Source organism: Mobula hypostoma, chromosome 27 (genome assembly GCF_963921235.1).
Source record: "Mobula hypostoma chromosome 27, sMobHyp1.1, whole genome shotgun sequence".
Classification (NCBI taxonomy): domain Eukaryota; kingdom Metazoa; phylum Chordata; class Chondrichthyes; order Myliobatiformes; family Myliobatidae; genus Mobula; species Mobula hypostoma.
Genome location: NC_086123.1, coordinates 5,187,527 through 5,201,241, shown reverse-complemented (window position 1 = coordinate 5,201,241; position 13,715 = coordinate 5,187,527). Strand labels below are relative to the sequence as shown.

Sequence of the window (13,715 nt, the reverse complement as noted above, 5' to 3'; positions counted from 1 at the left end):
TCAGTCCAGTTTAGTAGTTCAGTTCGCAGTAATCGTTGCCATGGCGATGGACAAGGTGGGGGAAGAGAGACAGAATAGGAACAACTGATCATTCAGAACACTGCTTCACTCACAGACCAGCGGGATGGCTCACAGACCAGCGAGATGGCTCACAAACAGCTTTTGGGCAGGTCCTTGGTGATGTCACCTGAGGTCACCGACTGTGACCCCTCCTCCAGATGCGGTCGATCCTCTGCAGTGAACCCGGCACCCAGGCAAGGGCGGACACACACCGGGTTCCCGCTGATCGTACCTTTCCACCCTGTGCGTTGTCCGATACTTCTCACCACTCGTGAGAGGCGCACCGCTTCCAGGGTCTCGTTACCTCGGGTGGCGTGTGTCTCTGTCTTAGCGAACCTGTCCCTTTTTATCCCCCTGCTGGGGTATCGCCTGTCCATCACTTCAAACAGTTCAGGGTTGAAAGGGGGGAGCCGCTCCAGACAGCTCTTCCTCCCACATCCCTTCATTACACATCTCCAGACGCTGCTCCATTGTTCCTTATCTCTCCTTCCCCTGAGGGCAGGTGGCAGACCAACTGCTGATGCCACTGATGCTAGCCCAGGCCAGCAAACATCTTAATTTTATGTGTATTCTCGTAACACAGTGAAGAAAACTCTATGCAAAGGAAACACACAAGAGAAGTATCTAGCCAGTTTTTTGCTGATATCTATAATTGGAAAGTAGTATGCACTTTCAAGCTGCTGTCAAAATAATAGACGTTACCAGGCAGATTTAATGGTGAGGTTAGATTTAGTGCGGAGAGTGGAGAGCAGTGGTTCAGAAGGAGTGAGGTTAGAATTAGAGATCCAACATCCAAATACACCAAGCAACACACATCAAAGTTGCTGGTGAACGCAGCAGGCCAGGCAGCATCTATAGGAAGAGGTACAGTCAACGTTTCGGGCCGAGACCCTTGTCAGGACTAACTGAAAGAAGAGCTACTAAGAGATTTGAAAGTGGGAGGGGGAGTGGGAGATCCAAAATGATAGGAGAAGACAGGAGGGGGAGGGATGGAGCCAAGAGCTGGACAGTTGATTGGCAAAAGGGATATGAGGGGATCATGGGACGGGAGGCCTAGAGAGAAAGGGGGTGGGGGGGAGCCCAGAGGATGGACAATAATGGATGGGGTACGAGGGGGAGGTGGGGCATTAACGGAAGTTAGAGAAGTCAATGTTCATGCCATCAGGTTGGAGGCTACCCAGAGGGAATACAAGGTGTTGTTCCTCCAACCTGAGTGTGGCCTCATCTTTACAGTAGAGGAGGCCGTGGATAGACATATCAGAATGGGAATGGTACGTGGAATTAAAATGTGTGGCCACTGGGAGATCCTGCTTTCTCCGGCAGACAGAGCGTAGGTGTTCAGCGAAACCGTCTTCCAGTCTGTGTCGGGTCTCGCCAATATATAGAAGGCCACATCGGGAGTACCGGACGCAGTATATCACCCCAGCCGGCTCACAGGTGAAGTGTCACCTCACCTGGAAGGACTGTCTGGGGCCCTGAATGGTAGTGAGGGAGGAAGTGTAAGGGCATGTGTAGCACTTGTTTCGCTTACAAGGCTAAGTGCCAAGAGGGAGATCAGTGGGGAGGGATGGGGGGGGGACGAATGGACAAGGGAGTCGCGTAGGAAGCAATCCCTGCCGAAAGTGGGGGGGGGGTGGAGGGAAAGATGTGCTTAGTGGAGGGATCCCGTTGGAGGTGGCAGAAGTTACGGAGAATTATACGTATCCAAATACACCATTCTGGAAACTATGAAGTTTATTGTTTTTTTACAACACCAAACATTTTTAAACCAAGTTTCTCACTTATTCTTTCACATCGCTGTTATATGGAGGACATTTATATTTAAATTTAGAATAAACTGAATTGGGTTAAAAATTCACCACCAGCCCTTCACTACACAATTGCCTCATTAAATAATAATGAAGAACATTTAAGCTTCTTTACAATGCAAGTACAGATATTTATGGTGGTAGGAATGAGGGAACAAGAGACAATGTTAAGTGTCCATTATAGTAAAAAAAAGTTATTGCTACTAAATGTTGCTTCTTTGCTTAAATTTACCCATCCTACACCTTCCCCCGAAATCTCTTTCGATAAAGAAATGTTATTTCTCCTAGACTACAATAATTCAATTTACCACTTATGAGAAATAAGTGCCATGTGAATTCCACTTATACATTTTAAATAACTAATTAAAACATCTCACAAATTACCATGATGTCACATAGCTAACTTAAAACATTGCTATAAAAACTTGATCTAGTCAATGCTCTCTAATACTATGGGATTCCCTTAAATCATGACAAGATAGGCCAAAGCCAGCATGGTTTCCTGAAAGGAAAATCCTGCCCGACTAACCTACTGCAACTCTTTGAGGAAATTACAGGCAGGGTAGACAAAGGAGATGCAGTAGAGGTGGTCTTATTATTGTTCATATTGCTTACTGCTTCATAGTGATTTGGTACAGTTCAAAATACTGTCTTTTCAGATACACAAAACCTATAAATGTGTGCTGTGCATAATTGCACTGCAAGATGCCTTTCAGTTTGTCGGGCTACACCACTATCATCTTGTGCTTAACTGAAGTTGTTTGTAAATGACTTATTTTCTTAACTAATAAATTGTCATGGCACTAGTCCAGACTAATTAACATCAAAATGAATGACAACATAGGACACTGAACTTGAGTTCTCACTTGCAACCTGGCAAGATTGCAGTGAGCTATTTGGAGTGACCTCAAGCACTGTTATAGCAAGGTTATATTTAGACTGAGAGAATCAAGGCTCAGCAGACAAAGAGGATTTCTGAAATCGCAATCATCATCAGGTTTTGTACAAATACATTACAGGTACTGGCTGTACCAAAAATTAAAGCTCCATGATTATTTCAGACAAGGTTTTGCACACTCTTGAGCCAGGATTTCAGTGAAGATTTAGCATTAGTTTTCTCATTCCAGTTTCAAAATTAGTAAAAGAATGTACGACACACCCTGCCCGCCATGTAGCTGCAGTTTATGATTCTCAAACCCCAAATTTCACTAAGCTAAATATAGTAAACTCAACATTGTCAGTCAGTATTTTATTAAACTGACAAATAGATCACAATGTAGTGCTTTAAGAACAGTAAGCAACTTTCCAAATGTAACACAATATTGCAAGTGGTGACACACATATGATTATTTCAGAACTTGAATTTAAGTATAATTCCATCTTTATGAAATCTTCCCATGCTAAGCATATAAAATAAGCCCAGTAATGAAATAATGGAACAAGAAAAGGCACTGCAGCACCTCTACTTTTTGCTCAGATTCAGCATGACATCTAAAACTTGAATAACCATCAGTAGAATCACAGTGGAGAGCATACTAACTGGCTGCATCCCAGCCTGGTATGGGAATACCAAGGTCCTTGGAAAAAAAAGTAATGGATACAGCCCAGTCCCCACCATTGGTAAAGCCCTCCCCACCGTTGAACAGATCTACGAGGAGCACTATCACAGAAAAGCAGTTATCTGTCAAGGCCCACCACCATCTAGGCCATGCTTTCTTCTTGCTGCTGCAATCAGGAAGGAGGTACAGGGGCCTCAGGAACCATGCCACCAGATTCAAGAACAGTTATTACCCCTCAACCATCAATCAGGCTTTTGAGGTTATTCAGGAGATAACTTCACTCAGCTTCCTTCGTCCTATGGACTCTTTATCTCATGCTTTCAATATTTATTGCTTACAGATTATTTCTTTTATTTTCCTTTCTGTATTTGCAGTTTGTTCTTTTTGTACACTGATTGTTTGCCCGTCCTATTTGGGGCAGTCTGCAATGATTCCATTATGTTTCTCGCACCTACTGTGAATGTCCATAAGAAAATGAATCTCAGGATTGTATATGGTGACATATATGTACTTCGTTAACAATAGTAGTTTCAGATTAGCAGCATCGAATCACAGCATGATGGTTCTGATGAAAGATCATCAACTTGAAATTTTAATTCTGCTATTCCATCCACAGATGCTGCGTGATCTGCTCAGCATTTCCAGTATTTTTTTGGTTTATTCTCACATTTATGCTACAAGCAATAATTCACTTTGGGGCAATTTTTCTTGGGAGTGTGATAGTAAATTAAACATACTAAGAATGATAAACAAACAGTCTACCAACTAATCAAGTACAACAGAATGCTATGAACATTTGAAAGCCATGCCTCATTCAGCTGCCAAAAGATGCTGGTAACCATCTCCATTAGGCCAAAGTAAGTTTGACGCCTCCATTGGTTGAGGGTCATCATGAATGCATCCCAGCTGACATATGCACGCCAAGACAATACAATATGGAGAACCAGCCTGTGAAGCAGACTTCCCCCAACCCCCATACAGCCAGTGAATTCAGAGATACAGAGACAGATATAGTTTGGCGCCAGTGGCATTGCAGGAGTTGCCAGACAGCATTGAACTCAACGTGAGACTGCCTAGGGACTCCAGCTCCAGATTTTCCCTCAGGGTTTACTCCCAAAACCTTCCCCATGAGTGGATATAGCCGCAAGGCATATATAATTTCAGCATAAGCTTAATGTTACTTCTGCTGAAATAGATTTGACTCCACCTCCTCACAAAACTCTGGCCCCTCATGAAATATCAAAAGATAGAATGAGACATCAACAATCAAATCTCCAACCTTTCCAGAAAGCGAGTACGATGTAACACACTAAGGATAGAAGACTGTTGAGTTGAAAGGACTAAAAAGTCCAAGAAAGGTGTCAATCTGAAACAAAATCCCTGCTGTGATAACTAATCAGCTTGTAAGCATAATTTTCTCCTTTGATCTGAAAGCAATACATTACAAGTGCAGTCACTGATTCACTGATTCTATAACCAATCACACTCCCACATTTAGCTAAATTTAGTTGAGCAGTGTTAATGTCATTGTGATTACTGTATTTTAATAACGTATGTGCTCAGAATATTTGATAGCTTGTTACTTTGTGTTATGCCAAGTCTCTGACATTTAACAAATGCACTTAAATCAATCTTTCAGTAGCACTAAATGACAAAAAAATTCATGCCCAAATGTACAAGTTTGTAAATTATAGGCCAGAAATGCACAGTAATTCACAGCAGGTGCAGCTTCAATTAGCTACCAAATGTCAAGTTAACTTTGCTAAATACTATCAAAGAAAATAATGCAAAGTAAATAAACATTGATGTTGGAAGCCATGAAAAATATCTCAAGTTAAACAGCTAGTTCTCCATAATGAATAAAAACTTAAAACATCCATTACATGCTGATCAGAGATAAGGACTGATATCAATCTACTGAAGAAAACTGCCTTCTGCAACTCTCAACCATAATATTACACACTAATTTCACTAAGCTGCAAACTAAGACATCTTCTATCTCAGTATCAGAATGATCAACTGATCAATACAAACTAAATTGCAGCTATCACAAGATTAATGCAGAAAACAATCATCAGGCAGTCCTTCAGCACAGTTTTTGAAAGAAAATAATTCTAACTTTCGAAATGAAGGTAGACAATCAAATTATCTTGGATGTAGTTCAACTTTTCAGCACCAAGGGTGCAACAAGCAGACTCTACTCAAAAAATTCTTCAATGATCCAAGAACAGTCTGTTAAAGAACGCCATATACAATTTTCTTTTGAGCTTTATCGCCTCTCCCAAAACTGCTTCATCATGGAATCTCATTAGTGCATCAAACTGACCTTTGTTTATATATAATCTGCATGGTAATTGTCAGCAGCTGTTTACTACATTGAATATATCATGACTCCATTATATATAAGCATGCATTTTCCACAGACATAACTCCACTGCAATCAGAAGCAGATTTTCTGAACTGAAAATACAAGCACAACCCTCAAGATTAGTCTGGCTAACTCCAAAGAGGCGAAAGAGGCGAGTAATGCATGCTTACTATCAAATTTACACACAGAGTACTTATTCTGTTCACTAAGAAACTTATTCCTCATTCAAAAATGTAATCATGATTATAGTAGAAAGTACCCTTTCACTCAGTTTTAGAAAATATAAAAAAAAACATTTATTTTGCAAAGACAAGGCACTGCTGATCCAGCTCCGTTTACTTCAAATAAGCCAACACAAATAACAATACAAAAATCACGAAATTTTTTAAATTACTATGCTTCACACTCTTGCATCTATTTATAATAAGTAATGACTTTGTGCAAAATGATTTTGCCAAACTTATTTAATCATTGATGCAAATTTAAATAACAGATTTGTTTTTAATTTTTGGGCAGTAGCAATATTATTGCTGCATACAGCTTCCATAAAACCAAAACAAAAGTATAATTCGAACAATCAAGAACAATAGACAATAGGTGCAGGAGTAGGCCATTCAGCCCTTCGAGCCAGCACCGCCATTCACTGTGATCATGGCTGATCATCTACAATCAGTACCCTTTTCCTGCCCTCTCCCCATATCCCTTCACTCCACTATCTTTAAGAGCTCTATCTAACTCTTTCTTGAAAGAATCCAGAGAATTGGCCTCCACTGCCTTCTGAGCATTCAACAGAACCACAATGCTCTGTGTTAAAAAGTTTTTCCTCAACAGAACCTGTGAAGAGTAGGTGATGTGGTCTTTTGAACTTTCTTTACCATTAAAGGTGGCAAAGTTGTGCAACAGGTAACACTCCTGCCTTATAATTCCTGCATATTGGGTTCAATCCTAACCTCCAGTAACGTACATGGAGTTTGCACATTCTCACTACGACCCCACAGGTTGTCCTCACTTTCCTCTCGCATCCCAAAGGCATATTTGTTGATATGTTAATTGTCACTGTCAATTACCCTTGGTATAGTTAGGTGTGGAGTGATCATCATGAGAGAGAATAGGTTACAGGGAAATAAGTGAGGGGAACAAGATTAATTAGGTTGCTGGAAGAGCCAATTTAGACTAAATGGTCAAGTAGCTTCCCTTTATTTCCTGTGCAAATCTAGAATATAGAAAATTTAAGTCATCTGACCAAACAACTACTGATGTTCCAATCTATTAATGTTTGATCCTACTTGGTCACAGCTTTGTCCATTCACTTCATCGATTCATATTTCTTTGTATTTTAACACTTCTTACAATACTATTCATCTTTGAGTTTCTGAAAAATTTGAATATACGAATTTCTCACTCATCTAAGTAGTTTGATTTTTTTTAGTGTAATTTGCCCATTATCTTCTGTAAGCCTCATTTCTCCCTGACCTAGCCAACAATTTTCTTTTAATTCTACGATCTTTAATGTTAGCTGATAGACTTTTCAGGGATTTCATCAAATACCTTCTAGAATGTGATATAGGAGTTCCCAGTTCACTTAATAGTTAACTCCACAGCACAATAGAGCATTGGATAGCGTCACACAATTGCAATGTTCTGTGATCACATGGGTTTCCTCCTGTGCTGCAGTTTCTTTCCATAACCCAAGGACTTTCAGTTTACTAGTTTAGTTGGCTACCATAAGTTGCCCCTAATGAGTAGACCAATGGTAGGGTCAGAGTAGATTTGATGGAAATGAGAGGAGAATAAAATAAGTGCTTTACGAGTACACCCTCAAGAGACCAAAGACCTGTTTATATGCTGTACAACTCCTTAACATATGCATTTGCCAGAATCTCAAAGGTTACAGAATGGAAGGAGGCCATTTGGCCCATTGTGCCCATGTCAACTCAATGTGCAATCTATCTCATCTCACTTCCACACTCTCTCACCATAGCCTTGCATTTTTTCCCCCCTTTCAAGCCCTTTTCCTGTCGCCTTAAAAAACATTTGATTGGTTTCATAGCTGTGGCTTTCCCCACGTGATTCCTTGATCGCTTTCTATTCAGTAAAAATGCTCCCAAGATGCTTAGTCCTTAGTTACAGATTCCAGTAATTTCCCAAAAGCTACTAAGCTAACTGATCTACAAATCCCTGCATTGATCCTCTTTACTTAAATGGCAAAGTAGCATTGTTCAACCACCTAATCAAAAAAGATAGCTCTAAAGAACTTATTGGGTATACGCAATGTGCTGTTTGTCCTCCAAAAACAAAAGTGTTGCACTTTTAACATAGCAAAACATTCCTAGCCCCTTCTAAAATTTAAAGTCACAAAAAATAAAAACTTGATTAAAAGCATGGCCTGAGGGTAATTTCTAAGGAAAAAAAAACTTAAAGGAAGGTAGAGAGATAATGGAAGCGAGTCATGGTTTTTAAGATTTTGGCAACTCAAAGCATTGCTAAAGGTGGAACACTTAAATTTGGGAATGCTCAGAGGGCAGCCAGATCAGCGAGGCATAGTCCTGGAAAAAATAACCAAGATATGGAGCAGAGCAGACATGAAAGCAAGTGTGAAATCCTTATAATTAATGAAGGAACCAGAGAGGGGTGGATAAGAAGTGTCAAGGCAAAAGGACGAGGATTTTCAGTAACATCAACTTAGCAATGGGTAGAATGAAGGTGAGTGACCAGGAGTACTTTAAAACAGTTGAACAAAGGAATGCATAAGATATTCGGTGGGAGGTGAGCTAGGATGGAGGGCTTTCCAGCAAACATCATTGGTAAAAGGATGGATACGCTTATTAAAGGTCATCTTGAGGTCAATGGTGTTACACTAATATTGCAAACTAGCTGGTTCAGTTCCTGAGATTCCAGGGAGAGAATGTAGTTGACGTTTAGGGAACAGAGCTTGGGGTCTTAAAACAACAGACTTCTGAATATTCCAAAGAAGAAATTTCAGCTTGGCAGTACTCTGGCAGGACAGAAACCTTATTGAAAGAATTCAACTCTTGGAATGAGGGGCATAAAATCTGAGAGATTACATCACATTTAAAAACTTTCAAGAAACAGACAAATGAGGTGTGGTTTCCAAAAAGAATTTTAAATGGGTGGCAGACTTGAAGAAAACGGTATAATAACTGTTGAAATTAAACTTAATACCTAAACCTGGAGCCAGAGAGAAGTTGAATGGTTAGCAGTTTAGTGGAAATAAAGTCAAGAGAATAGTAGATGGATCATGCGTACAAGATGAGCATGAAGAAGGGGGGAGGGGGAGAAAATAGGAAAAGGTGATCATAATGAATTACCTTAAAGTTTGATCTAAGGGGGGGGGCTGCTTCAATCTTAGAAGAGCTCCATGAACAACAGCAAGTATTGTGATGAGATTGGAGGAGTCAAGGGCAGAAGGATTAAATAAAAATACTTCCTTTAGGACACTCAGAATGGAACCATCTGGTCAGAGGATTTATTTTCAGTATCTTTATCTTCTTAATTATTTTTAATTTTATTTCAGTCAAGTTTGGAGAGTTCCTTATCCGATTTAACAGTAGTTTCCATGGGATGTCTTACTCCAATGTAAATATTTTGAAATCTAGTTATTTAACATGCCTGCCATTTCCTTGTTTTACCAAATACAATATTACTGTTGTAATTTTTAAAAGCAATTCCCCTAGCTCCTCTGTTTCTTCCCATATCCCAAAGATCTGCTGGATGATAGGTTAATTATCTACTGTAAATTACTGTATAGGTGTGTGGCAGGAGAATTGAGACATTTGACACATATGCAAGAAAGAACAGTTACAGGAAAACAAGTGGGGGAACCGGACCAATAGAATTGGCAGAGATTCAACAGGCCATCAATAAATAAGAATGAGGTCCCAAACAACTCCACTCCCCAAACAAAATCTGTAGGATTGTATTGATCTTGCTATCACTAACTTTTTTTCTGACTCCTTATTTCCATCTTTATATCTCCCAGTCCCACATCATGTTAAATTGTCCTTTGATCACCAAACACAAATCTGTTGTTTTATACAAAAAAAAGCTGGAGGAATTTAGCAGGTCAAACTTCATCTGCCTTCCACCCACTCTTATCTGTCACTATCAATCACCTACTAGCCACCATAGCCCAACTCCACTTCTCACCCATCTGGCTCAATCTGTCCATCATATCCTTCCTCACCTGGTTCCACCTATCAGTTCCTGCCTCACACTTCCTCTCACTTCTTTATTCTGTCTATTTCTACTTTACTGGTGAACGCCTTATTCCAACTATCCTTTTGTCTCTACAGATGCAGCCTGACCCACTATGTCCCCCAACAGTGTGTATTTGCCTCCAGATTCCAGCATCTGCATTATTTCTTGTACTGCTATTGTTTTATACATTGAGATATTTCTGGCTTCTGATGGGCAGACTTTGTTCTGTCATATAGAAGTCAACCTTTTCGAAACAGGATCTTAGAAGCTGTTTTAAGCTTCCCTTTTGAACGCTAATCATGTTGAAGTCAGCTTTACAGAGACCCAGAAACTGTTTTATATTTGGCTTTCGTGCACTTATGGCTGCTCTGTAACCTCTACAAGGAGGTGCTAACCAAAAAGGAAAAACATGATGCACAGCTGTTGAAATAACTTGAAAATGCATGGGCATGCTGCAAATGCTGCTTTCATTTCTACTTCTTCCAAGGTTCGTTAGTTATCACTAGTCTGTACCCGCATTATCAAAGAAAATGCTTAAATAACGTTAAGTGTATGGCAGTAAATTGTAAATTAAGTTCCGTCTTTTAGTGGAAAGGGAAGGAAGCAAAAGAAACCATGTTATGACAAGTTCACTATAATTAAGGTGTTTCAAATTTTGAATTTAAAAATCACTTTCCAACAGCATGATTCACAAGGTTCATTATATCCATTAAATAGTCAACATTGAATCAGCAATGATTAAAGTGAAAGACACAACAATGAAAGTAATTTTGAAGTACTGACCAAGGCCAAAGTTGTAACTTTTCCCCACACGATTCGCAGTTTGTTTGGATATCTGCAATGGTCTTGCTTATAAAACAGATTACTTCCTAATTACCCAACTCCGCCATGAACGGGCTCAAGCCCGGTACGAAAGGAGGGTCGGATATGGGGCTAGCTACCCCAATCCGTAAAAAATTCATAGCTATAGAAACGCCAAAAGCATCTCCAAAAACCTCATCTCTGGGAGAGGAATGATTTTCGCCCAGAAGACGTACACCAAGAAGATAGGCTGTACCTGGGGACAACTTGAAAGACTGGCCCAGGACAGAAGACTCTGGCGAGCTGCTGTTGGCGGTAGTAATAGGCGTTAATAAATATCTTAAGTAAGGTATTTACTAAAGCCTATTGCATGAGCAACTGTATTTAAAGTTACATGTAACGCTAATTTAACAGTTTGCCCACTGCGGAAATTCAACTGAACAAAGCATTTATCTTTAAAAGAGTTGATAATGGAGAAAGGGGTGGCTTCATGGCTAGACATCTTCCACGACCCTTCTCCTCACTACCGACCTCGTATTACGGCGAATCGCTAATTCTGAAGCAAATGGGCAGCGCGGCTTCTTTTAATCGGGGTATACTAATTTAACACGAACATGCATCAAGGGTGTTAAATGGGGAGGAGGAGATTCACTGCAGTTAGGTTATCAAACACTTGGCCCTAGTGCTGGGCTCTGATAGGGAACCAGTCCGGGGCCTAATTGAAGGTAACCGCTGGACACCCACAACCACCCACCAGCCGCCGGTTGCGAGGTTGGAGCCGACACTTACTCTCGGTGGCACTCTGTAGGCACAGCACGTTGAGCGGGTTGATGCAGTCCTTCTGCAGCAGCTCGGCCTCGGTGACCGGAGTCAAGCCATCGGGCTCTGGGTTCTTTCTGCTCTTTATCCTATTGAGCACGCTGCCGCCCTGCTTCTTCATCTCGTTCCCGTCCGCCTGGTTATCCGAGTTGCTCATCTCAGTAGCGGCCCAGGGAGGGACGGGGAAAGGGTGAGGGGGGAGGAGGAGGTGTGTGAGTTAACTTCAGACCGCTAGCGGCCAACGCCTCGAGCTTTTTTCTCCCCCCTCCCGGGTCTCTCCCTCAGCAACGCTCAGTCGCCTTTCCTGCCGCCCAGTCCAGCCACCCCGGGAGCCCGATGTTAAAATGGCGGCTGGTTGGTAAGACTCGGTATCTATGGAGAGGCGGCGCTGGGGTCGCCAAGGGGTTACCGGCAGCCAATGGGACGCCGACCCCGGTTCGGCGGTAAGCTGCAGGACGCCTTCCCAGTGCATCCTGTCTACCTCTGTGGTGCTCATTCTTCTTCTTTTTAACTCTTAACCTTTACTCTTTTGGCTCTACCGTATCTTAAAAAGCCGAGAGCAGCTAAAAGTGGTGGATGGATGTGGGGATCTAGACATGGGGATTTAGCCCTGGTAGACACTAAATCATCCCCCAATAATACGTGCAGATTATCAAGGAGTTATAGGAAATGAATAATTTAAAACAGTATCTATTATTGTGGGTAAAAAAACAACTAAATTAACAGGGCTAAAGGCCCGCATCATTGGGTGCTAATGGAAGTAGCTGCAGGGATAGTGAATGCATCTGTTGTACACTATGCGCTGGATTCTGTAGAGCTGCAGGAGAATGAGAAAACTGGAAATATAACACTATTTTAAAAAAAAATTAGGGGCACGAAGTAAAATAGTTGGCCTCACGTTTGCTATCAGGAATGCTGTAATCTATTATCAAGGATATTTCGAAAAACGTAACACAGTAACGTAGAGATATTATAGTTTTAGGAAAAGAGAAATCCTATTGACAACGTAGACAAAATGTTGGAGGACCTCAGCAGATCAGGCAGCACTCTCAATCCAAAACGTCAACTGTTTGTTCTTCTCTCACCTGCTGAGTTCCTAGAAAAATTTGTATGTGTGGCCCTAGATTTCCAGCACCTGCAGAATCTCTTGTGTATATCCTGTTTGCTTTCATTCTTTGAAGATGTAACAGATAAGCAAGTTAATTACTGCAGAATCTTCTGTTATCTGGTGATTGAGGTATCATGAGGAATTTGGAAAATGTTATGTGTAGATGCTCTCACTGATGTCACCTTAGTATTTTCCTGTTGGGGAGAAAAAGTCCCCTGCATAAATCTCCGATTGTTGATTCTTTAATGTATGATTAACTTGAAGAGAGATTTAAAGGTTGACATCTTACTAATCGAATTTATGCTGCCTTATGTAAGTAAAGCAAAAGGTTAAATATCAAACAGAGTCAGAATCTGCTCCACTGCATTATAAATCTTTTGGCAAATAAATTACTAAAGTGTCATTGACTCTTGGGAACTGTGTCAGCAACAATGTGTGATTTATGTTCTGTAAATAACTTATTTTTGCCTTGTACAATGTTAACATGTTGCAGTGTTTTTTTAAAGTTATGTGATAATCTTTTGTACACTATTCTATGCTTTCAAATTAATTTACTATGGTTAATGTAAAATAATTAAAATTATAAAACTTGGCACACTGACCCCCCTTTCTCTTAAGTTGCTATATAATGCTTAACCATTTCAAGTTTGCTATGCTTTATTCTCTGCCAAAACTGTGAGCTATTCTAAAACAGTTTGAATACAAAAAATTAAATCCCAAGTTCCTCTTCATCATTAAAAGAGATCCATTCAAACTTCTGCATCTTGTCTTTCCATCTCATATCCAATGCAATAAGCTCACAGTTTCCCAAGATTGACTCTATTAAGGCAACTTTTTCAGTGCCTGCTTTCTCTGACCCATCTCCCTGTCTAAATATTTTGCATTTTTCCCTCCCTTACTGACTACAAAATGATTTATTTTATGGGACTCCCTTCTTTCCTGACCCTCTCTATACCCACTTTCTAATCAGTGAA

General features: G+C 40.6%; 1 protein-coding gene across 1 annotated transcript in view; it reads right to left on the bottom strand.

Moving 5' to 3' along the window:
- Positions 1-11,985, bottom strand: part of unc119.1 (unc-119 homolog 1) — a 59,837-nt gene extending 47,852 nt beyond the window's left edge. The window contains exon 1 of the mRNA XM_063034210.1: positions 11,604-11,985. Coding sequence (XP_062890280.1) covers positions 11,604-11,790 — 187 coding nt within the window. The 5' untranslated portion in view covers positions 11,791-11,985. The remainder of the gene's footprint in view (positions 1-11,603) is intronic.
- Positions 11,986-13,715: the final 1,730 nt, after the last annotated feature.